This window comes from Coregonus clupeaformis, chromosome 21 (genome assembly GCF_020615455.1).
Source record: "Coregonus clupeaformis isolate EN_2021a chromosome 21, ASM2061545v1, whole genome shotgun sequence".
NCBI lineage: Eukaryota > Metazoa > Chordata > Actinopteri > Salmoniformes > Salmonidae > Coregonus > Coregonus clupeaformis.
In genome coordinates, this window is record NC_059212.1 from 47,947,369 (window position 1) to 47,964,841 (window position 17,473).

The 17,473-nt window shown below is 45.9% G+C and overlaps 1 protein-coding gene across 2 annotated transcripts in view; it reads left to right on the forward strand.

Moving 5' to 3' along the window:
- The window catches only part of LOC121535384 (CTD small phosphatase-like protein), a 47,142-nt gene that overhangs the window by 12,030 nt on the left and 17,639 nt on the right, over nt 1–17,473 (forward strand). For both annotated transcript variants that reach the window (XM_041842403.2, XM_041842404.2), the window contains exon 2: nt 16,768–16,925. In XM_041842403.2, coding sequence (XP_041698337.1) covers nt 16,768–16,925 — 158 coding nt within the window. The remainder of the gene's footprint in view (nt 1–16,767; nt 16,926–17,473) is intronic.

The window sequence follows — 17,473 nt, forward strand, 5'->3', positions numbered from 1 at the left end:
AACAGAGGGCCTAAAGCCTTTTACTAATGACCTTAGTCGTTCAGGTTTCATTAGATGAGTGTGGCTTTGTTCTAATCTCATTAGCGATGATTAGCCTAGCGCAGCACAGACAATTACCGTCGGCTCCTTCCTTCCTCCTAAGGAAGAATGCATGTTGTCAGTCTGACAGCCAAGTGAAAATTGCAAACATTTTCTTTCTTCTCAAACTTATGGCTGACTTACAATATCTCGATTTTTCTAAATGTTTTCTCTAAATAAGCTTTGTTGTACATTTTAAAGGTCAAATATACTACATTTCAAACAGTCAGCAATAATCTAATAAATTCAGGGCTTGTGAAATTATACCCAGGCTAAATATAAGCCTTCCACAACCAAAAGACCCACTAATAATTTAATTATTTTATCAAAATAGTTTAACCTGCTTTTTTTTTTGCAATAATCACTCATCTGGCTATCAAGGCTGTCTATGGAAAATACCCTTTTTGTTAGAATTTTAACCAGAACCATGCACATTCACTAATAATGACTAACTTATTTTATCAGGTATTATAGAAAATGAACACAGGTCTCATAAACAATTTCTCAAGCACAAGCCCACGTCCTAGTGAGTAGCCAGCTGATCTTTTATATTTCAAGTTTAGCCAACATGGATCTATTTGCTAGCTAACAAGGTAGAGCAGTTGAATTGTTATGAACACACCCTTCTGTCCGTCTCCAACTGTTTGAACAGCATGCTAGCCTGTCCACTTTAAGATGTTGAAATCAAATGGCCTACCTAATTTCTCAGAATGAGAATGAGTTGCCAATTGCACATTTATAAAACAGACTAGACAGCTGGTATAACAGTCTTTGGCTAAAATGCTGCTAGTGGTACCACAATGCTGCGCGCGACAAACTGAACATAATCCAGAATGGTGTTCATTGATACTCCTGTTTTTAGTAGTGTCTACTCTCCGCAATTTGACGAGTTGAGACATAAAGGGTATCTTTAGAAAGGTTAAATTGTCCTCTATTACCAGGGATCTAAAGTGCAACCAATTAGGTTGCATATGCGGCAAAATATTTTGCTGTGTGACCAGGGCCCCGTCTGGCTCTGTGGAGAAAGGGCCCCTTCTGGCTCTGTAGAGAAAGGGCCCCGTCTGGCTCTGTGGAGAAAGGGCCCCGTCTGGCTCTGTGGAGAAAGGGCCCCGTCTGGCTCTGTGGAGAAAGGGCCCCGTCTGGCTCTGTGGAGAAAGGGCCCCGTCTGGCTCTGTGGAGAAAGGTACCCGTCTGGCTCTGTGGAGAAAGGGCCCCGTCTGGCTCTGTGGAGAAAGTGCCCCGTCTGGCTCTGGGGAAGTAGAGAAAAGGCTCTGTCTGGCTCTGTGGAAGTAGAGAAAGGGCCCCGTCTGGCTCTGTGGAAGTAGAGAAAGGGCCCCGTCTGGCTCTGTGGAGAAAGTGCCCCGTCTGGCTCTGGGGAAGTAGAGAAAAGGCTCTGTCTGGCTCTGTGGAAGTAGAGAAAGGGCCCCGTCTGGCTCTGTGGAAGTAGAGAAAGGGCCCCGTCTGGCTCTGTGGAGAAAGGGCCCCGTCTGGCTCTGTGGAGAAAGGGCCCCGTCTGGCTCTGTGGAGAAAGGGCCCCGTCTGGCTCTGTGGAGAAAGGGCCCCGTCTGGCTCTGTGGAGAAAGGGCCCCGTCTGGCTCTGTGGAGAAAGGGCCCCGTCTGGCTCTGTGGAGAAAGGGCCCCGTCTGGCTCTGTGGAGAAAGGTACCCGTCTGGCTCTGTGGAGAAAGGGCCCCGTCTGGCTCTGTGGAGAAAGTGCCCCGTCTGGCTCTGGGGAAGTAGAGAAAAGGCTCTGTCTGGCTCTGTGGAAGTAGAGAAAGGGCCCCGTCTGGCTCTGTGGAAGTAGAGAAAGGGCCCCGTCTGGCTCTGTGGAGAAAGGGCCCCGTCTGGCTCTGTGGAGAAAGGGACCCGTCTGGCTCTGTGGAGAAAGGACCCCGTCTGGCTCTGTGGAGAAAGCGCCCCGTAATGATGTTAGTTATGTTCCAACATTCCCTCCATCTTGTGCCAATATCGTTTATTTTTAAGTCTTGGTTGCAATAGAAGAAGAAAAAAACTAATAGATTGTCAGTTGGATCGGCTCTCTGCAAGGTTTTGTATATATTACCTATCATATGAATTTATTTTTCTGACTCAAATATGATTCCCTCAAGATTGCTCTGATGTCCAAAAGATTTCGAATCAAAATTTCTTTATGAAACTTTTAAGTTGCATGTATTTGAAAATATCTACATGGGTCAGTCCAAAATTGCTTTTTAATTCTGTCATGGAAATAAATGTATTTCCTGTTACCAAGTCATTTACAGTTTCTATACCTTTAGTTTCCATGGGTACCAATTTATCAGGGAATTCTGAAAAGCTATCCAAGGATTGTTCCATAGGGTTGGGTTTTTAGGAAGTGATATTGATTATTGTCTAAAAGTTTCATTGTTATAGTGTTCTTAACTATGAAGTTGTTCATGTTCTTAGCTTTAGCCTTTAAAATAGACAAGTGAAAAGATTCTGGGGATGAGAATGTGCATCTTCAATATGTTACCCATTGTCCCTCTTTTGTGCATTTAACTATATGTCACAAGTAAAAGCCCTGGGTAGCGAGTTGATACAATTCCAAGTCTGGAAGGTTAAGAACACCCTCAGACTTTGGAAAATGTAAAACTTTTCCCTTTTTATTCTGAGTATACCTTTTTTTTTTTTTTGAATGTCTTCGGTGGGGTAATTGTTATTACCGAGAATAAATATAAGAAAATTGGGAGCCATGCCATTCTGAAGAGGTTTATTATAGCCTGTAAGATTTATGGGACGATTGTTCAGTTTAATTAGATCTGCTTTCATGTTGTTGAGTAATGGGATATATTTGTTGTTTTTTGTCACTTATTAAGCATCCTAAGTATTTGCTCTGTTTTTGTGGTCCGCTTAAAGGACTGCAGTAGATCGTGAGTTATTCTTTTTATTTTTCCCACGCTCATTTTATATCCTGAGATTTTAGAGTATTCTGAAAATGTTTTTTGCAGAAGAATTTAAGCAGGAATATGGCCTTTTACTTTTGAAGAGAACTACAGGTTAACTCAAATAAAGCATACTATTTTAATGGCAAATAAACCTGGTAAACATCTCGCAGCCCTCACAAAACTAATCCACACCAAACCAGTTATAATGTTATAAGATAAAGACACAAATGCATGAATGACGAACAACAATGTGATTTTAATTACCGTTTTTAAAATCTTATATGAAAATCTATATAAATCAGAATTAAACAACAGTTGGACTGATCCTACAGCCTTTCTTTTAGACTCAACAACCCTGAAGTAATTATCAGCAGTCAAAAAAATAATCACTGAAAACAGAGATCACCCAAGAATAAAAAATGAGCCACTGTTAAAACAGTTGTGCGGAGAAAAGCGCCAGGACTGCTTTCCCATAGAATTCTATTCAACAGTTTGGGACAAAGTAGATCCACTATTTACACCCATAACAACACACGTCACTCAATTCAGTGATTCCTAGTTCAGTGGATCAAACGGTTATTTCCGTTATATTAAAACCAGGAAAATCGGAAGTCTCCTGCTGATTTACAGACCCAGTTTTTAATAAATAGTGACGAAATAATAACAAAGCTCATAAGCAATAGAATGGCAAAAGTCTTACCAGACTTGATACATATTAATTAAACGGTTTATTTAAAAAATAGACACAAACAAATACAAGAACAGGTTTCAGTTTAATACAAATACGCTAAACAACAAGATATAGATTTATCAACAATGGCGGCTGATGCCGAAAAGGCTTTTGCCTGCCTTGAATGGCCTTTTCTATTCAAAACTTTGGAAGCTTTCAATTTTCCATCTGAAATAATACATTAAAAAAATATATATAAATGTCCTAAAGCAAAAATATACACACACAATACATTATCTGATGAAATTGCTTTAGAAAGGGGCACAAGACAGGGATGTCCCCCCTCCCCCCTCCTGTTTGCACTGGCAATTAAACCGCTTGCAGAAATGATGAGACGGGACCAAAACGTAACAGGTATCAGTATTGGTAAACATGAATATAAACTAAACTTATTTGTAGATCACCTGATATACCTGACCAATATTATTGAAACCACCCACCCCTTTACTACAAATGACTAATTTCAATGACAGGTATTCGTATCAACATTTTCGCTTTTATAATATATGAATGCGTCCTCCCGAGTGGCGCAGTGGTCTAAGGCACTGCATCGCAGTGCTAGCTGTGCCACTAGAGATCCTGGTTCGAATCCAGGCTCTGTTGTAGCCGGCCGCGACCGGGAGACCCATGGGGCAGCGCACAATTGGCCCAGCGTCGTCTAGGGTAGGGGAGGGAATGGCCGGCAGGGATGTAGCTCATTTGGTAGAGTATGGCGTTTGTAACGCCAGGGTTGTGGGTTCGATTCCAGTATTTAAAAAAATAAATAAATAAAATGTATGCACTCACTAACTGTAAGTCGCTCTGGATAAGAGCGTCTGCTAAATGACTAAAATGTAAATGTAAAATGAATGTCTTTACAGTGTTACATATTAGTTTCTAGGGCGCAGCATGTTCTTCAAAATTAGCAAGAATTCATATAGCCCCAATAAAGGCTCTATCCCAATCAATTTAAACAATCTTATTCTCTGGGGCTCCTAAATTTCATGTGGGGCTCCTAAACTTTTTAGTGCTACCAAATATTTTGTATGAATTTAAAGCCCCCTCTATTACAGTAAAATGTTTGTTTGTTTGTGTCCAAATGACCGATTCTGTTGGACCAAACCTCAAATGCAAATAGTGAGTTGAATCCACTTGTGAGATAGGAGGACGTGAATCTCTCATCTCTGTTGTTGTGAGTGGCAGGGGGAGGGGCTTGGTGTGAGTGGCAGGGGGAGGGGCTTGGTGTGAGTGGCAGGGGGAGGGGCTTGGTGTGAGTGGCAGGGGGAGGGGCCTGGTGTGAGTGGCAGGGGGAGGTGCTTGGTGTGAGTGGCAGGGGGAGGGGCCTGGTGTGAAGGGGGAGGGGCCTGGTGTGAGTGGCAGGGGGAGGGGCCTGGTGTGAGTGGCAGGGGGAGGGGCTTGGTGTGAGTGTCTAAAATGGGATTCATATTTAATTAATTCAATTAATTTATCACCCAGCCCTAATTTCAGTACACCCACAACAGTTCATTTGATGCTACTATCAGTTCTGAGTCTGACTGAAGTAACGGAACAAGGAGTGTCTGTATGCCGTAGTTTAGATGTGAGTAGGTCGGAGAGCAGGCCCTCTTCTCAGTTCAGAGCCGGCTCAGATGACTCTTAACTCCCCATGGCACTGACCCAGAGAGGGTGAGCTTGAGAGGCTGGGGAGAGAGGGAGGTTAAAGGGATGAAGGGAGAGGGAGTGTCTCTGTGGTTGTCATATTTGAGGCCAGGCCACTGAAAGCAGAGCTCCGTGCTGCTGCTTCTCAAACTGGTTGTGTTTTGCTGCTCTGCTTCCTTCACTCGCGTTCTTTCCCTAATCCAACATATCTCTCCTATCCATCCATGCTCTCTTGCTCGCTCTCGGTTTCTCTCTCTCTCTCTCTCTCTCTCTCTCTCTCTCTCGCACTGAATGAGTCACACAGAACAGTTCCTCAGGGGCCAACGCAAACATTAACATTGCAAATAGGATTGTATGAGTGAAGGGATTGTTGTTTTTTCGCCTGTGTTGTGTAGGCTGCGTCTGTTTCGTCTGATTTAGGATTTCACATGCATGAGAAAAAAATATATCCTCCTTGTGTTGCATTGTACAAATGGGTGTCATTTTCTTACCTATTTCAAGCAGTTGATTTGACCATGATGCACGTCCCAAACTGTCTTTTGAGTCTTGGTTAGTAGGCTAACGTGAATAAAGTAGGCTAAAGTTAATGGCAGAACAAGCACCGTACCAACTGCCAGGGACAGAATTAGCCACCACCTTTTGGCCTCAGTCCACCTCTGCTCTCCCGGCCCGCCGTCAAACACAAGTGTCCTTCTGTTCTCTCTGTCGACTCTACAGCCACTGTTAAAGCTGCTGCTGCCTGCCAGGCTGGCTAAATATAGGCTAACTACCCTGTTGGTGCTGGGGGGCTGGGGTATGGTGCTGGGGTATGGTGCTGGGGTATGGTGCTGGGGTATGGTGCTGGGGGGCTGGGGTATGGTGCTGGGGGGCTGGGGTGTATGGTGCTAGGGGGCTGGGGTGTGGTGCTGGGGGCTGGGGTGTGGTGCTAGGGGCTGGGGTGTATGGTGCTGGGATATGGTGCTGGGGTGGGGGGCTGGGGTGGGAGGCTGGGGTATGGTGCTGGGTGGCTGGGGTATGGGGCTGGGGGGCTGGGGTATGGTGCTGGGTGGCTGGGGTATGGTGCTGGGGGGCTGGGGTGTGGTGCTAGGGGGCTGGGGTATGGTGCTGGGGGGCTGGGATATGGTGCTGGGGTGTGGGGCTGGGGGGCTGGGGTATGGTGCTGGGGTGTGGGGCTGGGGGGCTGGGGTATGGTGCTGGGGTATGGTGCTGGGGGGCTGGGGTATGGTGCTGGGGGCTGGGGTATGGTGCTGGGGGGCTGGGATATGGTGCTGGGGGCTGGGGTGTGGTGCTGGGGGGGCTGGGGTGTGGTGCTGGGGGGCTGGGGTATGGTGCTGGGGGCTGGGGTATGGTGCTGGGGGCTGGGGTATGGTGCTGGGGTATGGTGCTAGGGGGCTGGGGGTATGGTGCTGGGGGCTGGGGTATGGTGCTGGGGGGCTGGGGTATGGTGCTGGGGGGCTGGGGTATGGTGCTGGGGGGCTGGGGTATGGTGCTGGGGGGCTGGGGTATGGTGCTGGGGGCTGGGGTATGGTGCTAGGGGGCTGGGGTATGGTGCTGGGGGGCTGGGGGGTGGTGCTGGGGTATGGGGCTGGGTTATGGTGCTGGGGGGCTGGGGGGCTGGGAAAGGGGTTAGAGCGGGGGTATATTAGTTTTTTTATTATTATGTCGTTGCCATTATCCTCAAAATTCTTACAGGTAATAGTCCTGTTGTTGACTAGTTTTGGCCAGATTTGACTAGCCCCATAGTCTCAGTTACTCTGATGTCCATGTAAAATAGCCTTTTGAGTGACTAGAATATTATAGGTCACCTAATACTATATTAGGGGATAGAAAGTACTTTCTCTCTCACGGCTAACTACCAGGAAGTTTGAAAAGACCTCTCACGGCTAACTACCAGGAAGTTTGAAAAGACGTCCTGAGTGGGCTGGGAGCTTTGACTGACAGCTCTTTTGAAACGCCTATGTTAAGAAACTTGGATGCAGTGTTGCAGTAAAATACATACAGTGCATTCAGAAAGTATTCAGACCCCTTGACGTTTTCCACATTTTGTTACGGTGCAGCTGCACAGCTATTCTCAGGTCTCTCCAGAGATGTTAGATCAGGTTCAACTCCGGGCTCTGGCTGGGCCACTCAAGGACATTCAGAGACTTGTCTCGAAGCCACTCCTGCGTTGTCTTGGCTGTGTGCTTAGGGTCGTTGTCCTGTTGGAAGGTGAATCTTCGCCCCAGTCTGAGGTCCTGAGCGCTCTGGAGCAGGTTTTCATCAAGGATCTCTCTGTACTTTGCTCCGTTCATCTTTCCCTCGATCCTGTTTAGTCTCCCAGTCCCTGCCTCTGAAACACATCCCCACAGCATGATGCTGCCACCACTATGCTTCACCGTAGGGATGGTGTTGGCCAGGTGATGAGCGGTGCCTGGATTCCTCCAGATGTGACGCCATGACGGCCTGATTTGGTGGAGTGCTGCAGAGATAGTTGTCCTTCTGGAAGGTTCTCCCATCTCCACAGAGGAACTCTGGAGCTCTGTCAGTGACCATCAGGTTCTTGGTCACCTCCCTGACCAAGGCCCTTTTCCCCCTCAGTTTGGCAAGGCGGCCAGCTCTAGGAAGAGTCTTGGTGGTTCCAAATGTCTTCCATTTAAGAATGATGGAGGCCACTGTGTTCTTGGGGACCTTCAATGCTGCAGACATTTTTTGGTACCCTTCCCCAGATCTGTGCTTTGACACAATCCTGTCTCTGAGCTCTACGGACAATTCCTTCGACCTCATGGCTTGGTTTTTGCTCTGACATGCACTGTCAAGTGTGGGACCTTATGTAGACAGGTGTGTGCCTTTCCAAATCATGTCCAATTAATTGAATTTACCACAGGTGGACTCCAATCAAGTTGTAGAAACATCTCAAGGATGATCAATGCAAACAGGATGCACCTAATAATAATAATAATAATAATAATAATAATATGCCATTTAGCAGACGCTTATATCCAAAGCGACTTACAGTCATGTGTGCATACATTTTTACGTATGGGTGGACCCGGGGATCGAACCCACTACCATGGCGTTACAAGCGCCATGCTCTACCAATTGAGCTACAGAGTACCACCACCTAAGCTCAATTTCGAGTCTCTCATAGCAATACTTATGAATACTTATGTAAATAAGGTATTAAGGTATTTCTTTTTATTATTTTATTTTAATTGTTTTTAAAATCTAAAAACCTGTTTTCGCTTTGTCATTATGGGGTATTGCGTGTAATTTAATCCATTTTAGAATAAGGCTGTAACGTAACAAAATTGTGAAAAATTGAAGGGGTCTGAATACTTTCCGAATGCACTGTAACTCTAGTCCTGGAGGTACTGCAGTGAATCTGTTATAGCCGGGGTTCATAACTTTTTCCACTGGTGCTACAAACGTTTTCAGTTGGTGGCACCAGAACATGATTTGTATTTGTATTTATTAGGGATCCCCATTAGCTGCTGCCAAGGCATTTGTTCCATAAGGTGTATTTTTACCTGTTTAAAAAAAAAATCTGATTCTACTGCTTGCATCAGTTACCTGATGTGGAATAGAGTTCCATGTAGTCATGGCTCTATGTAGTACTGTGCGCCTCCCATAGTCTGTTGTTGACTCGGGGTCTGTGAAGAGACCTCTGGTGGCATGTCTTGTGTGGTATGCATGAGTGTCCGAGCTGTGTGCCAGTATTCCAAACAGACAGCTCGGTACATTCAGCTTGTCAACACCTCATACAAAAACAAGCAGTGATGAAGTCAATCTCTCTTCCACTCTAAGCCAGGAGAGACTGACATGCATGTCATTAATGTTAGCTGTCCGTGTACTTTTAAGGGCCAGCCGTGCTGCCCTGTTCTGAGCCAACTGCAATTTATCCAAGTCCCTCTTTGTGGCACCTGACCACACTACTGAACAGTAGTATAGGTGTGACAAAACTAGGGCCTGTAGGACCTGCCTTGTTGATAATGTTGTTAAGAAGGCAGAGCAGCGCTTAATTATGGACATACTTCTCCCCATCTTAGCTACTGTTGTATCTATGCTTTGACCATTACATTTTTACATTTTGTCATTTAGCAGACGCTCTTATCCAGAGTGCATACATTTTCATACTTGACAGTTTACAATCCAGGGTTACTCCAAGCAGTTTAGTCACCTCAACTTGCTCAATTTCCACATTATTCATTATGAGATGTAGTTGAGGTTTAGGGTTTAGTGAATGATTTGACCCAAATACAATGCTTTTAGTTTTGGAAATATTTAGGACTAACTTATTCCTTGCCACCCATTCTGAAACTAACTGCAACTCTTTAAGTGTTGCAGTTATTTCAGTTGCCGTAGTAGCTGATGTGTATAGTGTTGAGTCATCCGCATACATAGACACACTGGCTTTACTCAAAGCCAGTGGCATGTCGTTAGTAAAGATGGAAAAAAGTAATGGGCCTAGACAGCTGCCCTGGGGAATTCCTGATTCTTCCTGGATTAAGTTTGAGAGGCTTCCATTAAAGAACACCCTCTGTGTTCTGTTAGACAGGTAACTCTTTATCCACAATATAGCAGGGGGTGTAAAGCCATAACACATACGTTTTTCCGGCAACAGACTATGATCGATCATTTCAAAAGCTGCACTGAAGTCTAACAAAACAGCCCCCACAATCTTTTTATCATCAATTTCTCTCAGCCAACCATCAGTCATTTGTGTAAGTGCTGTGCTTGTTGAATGTCCTTCCCTATAAGCGTGCTGAAAGTCTGTTTTCAATTTGTTTACTGTAAAATAGCATTTTATCTGGTCAAACACAATTTTTACCAATAGTTTACTAAGGGTTGGTAACAGGCTAATTGGTCGGCTATTTGAGCCAATAAAGGGGGCTTTACTATTCTTAGGTAGGGGAATAACTTTTGCTTCCCTCCAGGCCTGAGGGCACACACTTTCTAGTAGGCTTAGATTGAAGATATGGCAAATAGGAGTGGCAATATCGTCCGCTATTATCCCCAGTAATTTTCCATCCAAGTTGTCAGACCCCGGTGGCTTGTCATTGTTAATAGACAACAGTAATTTTTTGGATCGCACCAATTTCGGTTTATATATTTTTTTTTTTAAAGTAATGACCTGGCCTGTCCCTTAATGTGCATACCATACAGAACCAGGCTAATAATGACTAGACATCTTTCCAACAGGCATGTCCTTGTTTTCTTCCGTTGATTTGGATACTTCAACAACACTGCATACATAGTCTACTCCTTACATTCATTGTAATATTGGAAAAAGCTTTGAATTTAGATGACTACATTTGTGCTGAGAAGGTCTTGTTGCTAGCAGACCACTGTGATAGAATATTATATTTCATTTTAGTGCATTTATTTTGTGCAGACATCCTTCACTGTTTTAATGGTTCACACCTCTAGTAGTACACAGCTAAGGCAGTACAGGACCAGTCTGTGTGGACCAGGGGAAGCACATCAGGCCCAGTCTGTGTGGACCAGGGGAAGAACATCAGGACCAGTCTGTGTGGACCAGGGGAAGCACATCAGGCCCAGTCTGTGTGGACCAGGGGAAGAACATCAGGACCAGTCTGTGTGGACCAGGGGAAGCACATCAGGCCCAGTCTGTGTGGACCAGGGGAAGAACATCAGGACCAGTCTGTGTGGACCAGGGGAAGAACATCAGGACCAGTCTGTGTGGACCAGGGGAAGAACATCAGGCCCAGTCTGTGTGGACCAGGGGAAGAACATCAGGCCCAGTCTGTGTGGACCAGGGGAAGAACATCAGGCCCAGTCTGTGTGGACCAGGGGAAGAACATCAGGACCAGTCTGTGTGGACCAGGGGAAGAACATCAGGACCAGTCTGTGTGGACCAGGGGAAGCACATCCCAAATCTTACACAAGCAAACAATTTTATATGATGTGTCAACAACCACAAACCAACGAGACTGGACTGCAACGCACGTAGCGCACACACACACACACCTTCTGGCAGAGAGGCGGGCTGGTTGGCAAGCTGCTTTGGTGTTGGAATAACACATTCTCCTGAAATGGTTAGACCATGTTGAAGCTGTTGTTGCACCCTCTCCCTAATGCCTTATTTTCGTGTGTGTGTGTGTGTGTGTGTGTGTGTGTGTGTGTGTGTGTGTGTGTGTGTGTGTGTGTGTGTGTGTGTGTGTGCGTTTGTGAACAGTCTGGTGTTGAATGGAATGAGCGGCTGCCTGCTTTCCAGAACAACTGGGACCACAGGTGATTTTATTTGTGCTCTCCTGTGTAGATTGACAAATGTATTTGACTGTCAAGGTCTTCTTCCAAAATGTGTGTTCATCCCAAAGGTGTTTCGATGTGGGGGGGTTGAGGTCAGGGCTCTGTGAAGGTCAGTCAAGTTCTAAAGGAAACCCTGGTGTGTATGCAGCCAGCAGCATAAACCAACTCTGTTTGTATAGGTAGGCTATAGTGCTGGACAGTTCCCTTCATCTGTCTGTCTGTGTGCACTGCATCCTCCCCCAGCTGTGGGCTATATTTGGAGCCGTGCAGCGGACTGAGCAGAGCCGGTCCTGGTTGATGTTAGTTTGTGTGTGTGATGAGTCATACATAGGAAGCACAGAACGGCCTCGTCGCCCCGGCCAGCTCGTCGTTGCCTAATTTTAGCATGATATGGGTCGTTCCATGTCATTTTATAGCAAGCCTTGAAGCACAGTGGAAGTCCTATGAAGCGCTGTGGAAGTCCTATGAAGCGCTGTGGAAGTCCTATGAAGCGCTGTGGAAGTCCTATGAAGCGCTGTGGAAGTCCTCTGAAGCGCTGTGGAAGTCCTCTGGAGCGCTGTGGAAGTCCTCTGGAGCGCTGTGGAAGTCCTCTGGAGCGCTGTGGAAGTCCTCTGGAGCGCAGTGGAAGTCCTATGAAGCGCTGTGGAAGTCCTATGAAGCGCTGTGGAAGTCCTATGAAGCGCTGTGGAAGTCCTCTGGAGCGCTGTGGAAGTCCTATGAAGCGCTGTGGAAGTCCTATGAAGCGCTGTGGAAGTCCTATGAAGCGCTGTGGAAGTCCTCTGGAGCGCTGTGGAAGTCCTCTGGAGCGCAGTGGAAGTCCTCTGGAGCGCAGTGGAAGTCCTCTGAAGCGCAGTGGAAGTCCTATGAAGCGCAGTGGATGTTTTATGAAGCGCAGAAATGTCTCCTTCACTAGTGGTGTTCCACCTCCTCACTGATGACTCATCGTTGAAGACCAACTGTATCTCTAGCCTTAGTAGGCTCACCATCTAACCGGATTCATATTGCTTGAAAAATATCGTCTTTGTGGGGCTCTTGAATGTTATGTGGTGTTTACATGAACGTTCTTTCCTCAAATTTGAGAAATCAGCTTTCTGAGTATCTTTCTAGGTTTTTTTTAAGCAACTAGCTCTCACAGCCTCACGTCAGCGTTAGACATTCATCCGTGTTTCTCGAACGTCAAATTTCGAAGTTGTTGCAAAATTTAAGGTTAAGTTTAGGCATTAACTCCGAATGGTTAAGGTAAGAGTTAAGGTTTAAGAGAGGCTTAAAACAAAAATCTCAAAAACAACTTTCTATCGCTGGATTCTGACTTGCGACCTTTGGAATCAGAAGCAGATGCTGACGCCCATCCACCATCCCTGTCCTCAACGCCCTAGCAAACCAAAACCTACTTGAAGGTAACAGCGTTCACTGTTGCCCCTAGAAGCCGGTTTCCACATCAACTCCCATACAGATTTTATTTAATTTTCTATAATGATGATAAAAATATTGGTGAATATTCCACTCTAAAATCAGAAATCGGTATCGGATCCAAAACTCCCGTATCGGTCGTGCTCTAATCTTGATGCTCTATAGACCAGCTCTTTCATCGATGGATTGATGGATGCCTAGGCTAGTTCGTTAACTCTCTCTCCCTGTCGGTCTTAGATTGAAGGAGAGATTTAAATACCCAACATACTGAAGTGAGAGGAGCAGTCATTAATTTGACAGGAAGCCAGAGGGAGCGCGGGGGAGAGGGAGAGAGGATGATGATAGGAGAGGGAGGGGGGAGAGAGGGGGAGGGAGAGAAGATTGAGACAGTGTGAGAGAGACAGACACAGTCAGGGAATTTGAGAGAGAACGACAGACAGGGAGTAACAGACAGGTCAGTGAGAGAGAGACTGGGTAATAGAGAGAGAGAGACTGGGTAATAGAGAGAGAGAGAGACTGGGTAATAGAGAGAGAGAGACTGGGTAATAGAGAGAGAGAGACTGGGTAATAGAGAGAGAGAGACTGGGTAATAGAGAGAGAGAGAGAGACTGGGTAATAGAGAGAGAGAGAGAGACTGGGTAATAGAGAGAGAGAGAGAGACTGGGTAATAGAGAGAGAGAGACTGGGTAATAGAGAGAGAGAGACTGGGTAATAGAGAGAGAGAGACTGGGTAATAGAGAGAGAGAGACGGGGTAATGAGGAGAGAGAGAGACTGGGTAATAGAGAGAGAGAGACTGGGTAATAGAGAGAGAGAGACTGGGTAATAGAGAGAGAGAGACTGGGTAATGAGGAGAGCGAGAGACTGGGTAATAGAGAGAGAGAGACTGGGTAATAGAGAGAGAGAGACTGGGTAATAGAGAGAGAGAGACTGGGTAATAGAGAGAGAGAGACTGGGTAATGAGGAGAGCGAGAGACTGGGTAATAGAGAGAGAGAGACTGGATAATAAGAAGTGTATGAGAGAGACTGGGTAATAGAGAGCGAGAGACTGGGTAATAGAGAGAGAGAGACTGGGTAATAGAGAGAGAGAGACTGGGTAATAGAGAGAGAGAGACTGGATAATAAGAAGTGTATGAGAGAGACTGGGTAATGAGGAGAGCGAGAGACTGGGTAATAGAGAGAGAGAGACTGGGTAATAGAGAGAGAGAGACTGGATAATAAGAAGTGTATGAGAGAGACTGGGTAATGAGGAGAGCGAGAGACTGGGTAATAGAGAGAGAGAGACTGGGTAATGAGGAGAGAGAGAGACTGGGTAATGAGGAGAGCGAGAGACTGGGTAATAGAGAGAGAGAGACTGGGTAATAGAGAGAGAGAGACTGGGTAATGAGGAGAGCGAGAGACTGGGTAATAGAGAGAGAGAGACTGGGTAATAGAGAGAGAGAGACTGGATAATAAGAAGTGTATGAGAGAGACTGGGTAATGAGGAGAGCGAGAGACTGGGTAATAGAGAGGGAGAGAACTCATGTAACTGGGATGTCATCATGGTATTTGATCGCTCTCTACCCTGATAGATGTGACACCATCATCATGGTATCTGATTGCTCTCTACCCTGATAGATGTGACACCATTATCACCATCATCATGGTATCTGATTGCTCTCTGCCCTGATAGATGTGACTCCATCACCATCATCATGGTATTTGATCGCTCTCTGCCCTGATAGATGTGACACCATTATCACCATCATCATGGTATCTGGTTGCTCTCTGCCCTGATAGATGTGACTCCATCATCACCATCATCATGGTATCTGATTGCTCTCTGCCCTGATAGATGTGACTCCATCATCACCATCATCATGGTATCTGATTGCTCTCTGCCTGGATAGATGTGACACCATCATCATGGTATCTGATTGCTCTCTGCCCTGATAGATGTGACTCCATCATCACCATCATCATGGTATCTGATTGCTCTCTGCCCTGATAGATGTGACTCCATCATCACCATCATCATGGTATCTGATTGCTCTCTGCCCTGATAGATGTGACTCCATTGGAATAATGTCTATTTTGTCAGGAGATTACTCCAATCCTTTTAGAGGTGAAGTGATGGTGATTTGACATCCTGTCTGCGTCCCAAATCAAGTTGTATTAGTTGTGTGTACGGGATACGGGGAGGGGGGTTTGACTGGGAGTGTTGAGGGGCGGGTGACTGGGTGTGTGTGTGTGAGCGTGGGTGGACCGACCGCAGCTCTCGCTCGAGGGGAGGAGGAGAGAGAGGGAGGGAGAGGAATGCGGCCTTGTATAGGCTGGTTCTACCGGGGGTCTCTCTCTCTCTCCCCCCCCTCTTCTCTCTCCCTTTCTCACCATTTTCAGGCTGCTGTACTCCCTCACCTGCCAAACTAGACCCTGTCTATAGAGGCAGGCAAGCCCTCAAAGTGGATGCACCTACGACCAGCCAGACTGACTGACAGAGCTGTGGGGAGAGGGAGATGAGGGGTGGGGGGAGGGAGATGAGGGGGGTCGCAGGGAAGCGGGAAGAGACCGAGTGAGTGAGTGAGTGAGTGAGTGAGTGAGTGAGTGAGGGAGTGAGTGAGTGAGTGAGGAGTGAGGGAGTGAGGGAGTGAGGGAGTGAGGGAGTGAGGGAGTGAGGGAGTGAGGGAGTGAGGGAGTGAGGGAGTGAGTGAGTGAGTGAGGGAGTGAGGGAGTGAGTGAGAGAGACTACAGCCTACAGCCAGGCTATGTGTGACTGATGTCACCGGTTATTTTCTGATCAGTGGTTTAGTCTGTCACACCAGGGTCAACAACAGCTACTCTGCTACCGTCATCACATGGGTTGTTTTCTGTTGCAGGAAAGCGGCGAGCTATAAAGAATGTTATAGACCCTCTTCCACTGCGCTTTGCTACATTTAAGCTAGCAAGAGGCTCATTCATTCATTAGTATTTCTCTCTCCTCTGTTTTTCCCAGAATGCTATACTTCTGCTCAATAATATAGTTGAGGGTTGTTCATTGATTAGCTTAGTAGTGCGTCTCTACTCTCTTAGTTTCTCAGTCCAACAGCAGTCTAAAGATGAAGAAACAGAGGCTGTTAGTTTCTCAGTCCAACAGCAGTCTAAATATGAAACAGAGGAGTCCGGCGTCTTCAGTGCAAGAGATGCATCCATTCCTTGATTAGTGTTTCTCTACTCTGCTTCCCCCTGTAGTATCTCAGTCAACCAGCAGTCTAAAGAAGGCGATAGCAGGGTCGCGTTAGCTTTCAGAAATCAGCATTTTCAAAACGCAGACCATCAAAAACGTGCGTTTTAAACCATTTCACCTTTGTTTTATATTGAAAGGCAACAGTGTTTTTTTTGCTTTCTATAGAGCGATATGGGGCAGGCAACTAAATTCATTAATGCTAAACATTAGACAGAAAATAGCGTAGTTTTGTCTCATCTGAGTGGAGAAGTGCAACTGAAGCACAAAATTAGTCTGTGGCTGAGCAGAAATTACAATAAGAAGCATTTTAGATCTGCATTTACAAAACGCTGCAAGATGCTTCTTCTGTGTTTCATCTTTCTTTTTTTTTTCTGGGTTAAAAAACGAAAAATTCTGCATTAACACGACCGCCTGTATAGACTAGGCTATACCTACCTTAGTGTTTCCTCTCCTCTAGGTTCCCCCTCCAGTCTCACAGTCCAACAGCAGTTTGAAGAAGCAGAGGAGTCCAGGAATCTTCAGTAGCTCTGTTTCTTTACTCATAACGTTTTTAATGTCTCACCCTCTATTTCCCCCTCCAGTGTCCCAGTCCAACAGCAGTTTGAAGAAGCAGAGGGGCAGAGGCATCTTCAGTACGTTCTTCTGCTGCTTTAGGAAGTACAATGTGGAGCCTCCTGCCTCCAACAACACAACCACCTCCCTGCCTCCTGCCCCAGAGGAGAACGGGACACCACCAAAGGTACACGCAAGGTCAAGTCACAGACACAAGGTCAAGTCACAGACACAAGGTCAAGTCACAGACACACGGACAAGTCACAGACACACGGACAAGTCACAGACACACGGACAAGTCACAGACACACGGACAAGTCACAGACACACGGACAAGTCACAGACACACGGACAAGTCAGACACATGGACGCACACATAGAAATGTCATACACACACGGCCATGCAGATACACATGGCCATGTAACATACAGTACCAGTCAAAAGTTTGGACACACCTACTCATTCAAGGGTTTTTCTTTTGTTTTTTTAAACTATTTTTTACATTGTACGATAATAGTGAAGACATCAAAACTATGAAATAACACATATGGTATCATGTAGTAACCAAAAAAGTGTTAAACAAATCAAAATATATTTTATATTTGAGATTCTTCAAATAGCCACCCTTTGCCTTGATGACGGCTTTGCACACTCTTGGCATTCTCTCAACCAGCTTCATGAGGTAGTCACCTGGAATGCATTTCAATTAAACAGGTGTGCCTTATTAAAAGTTA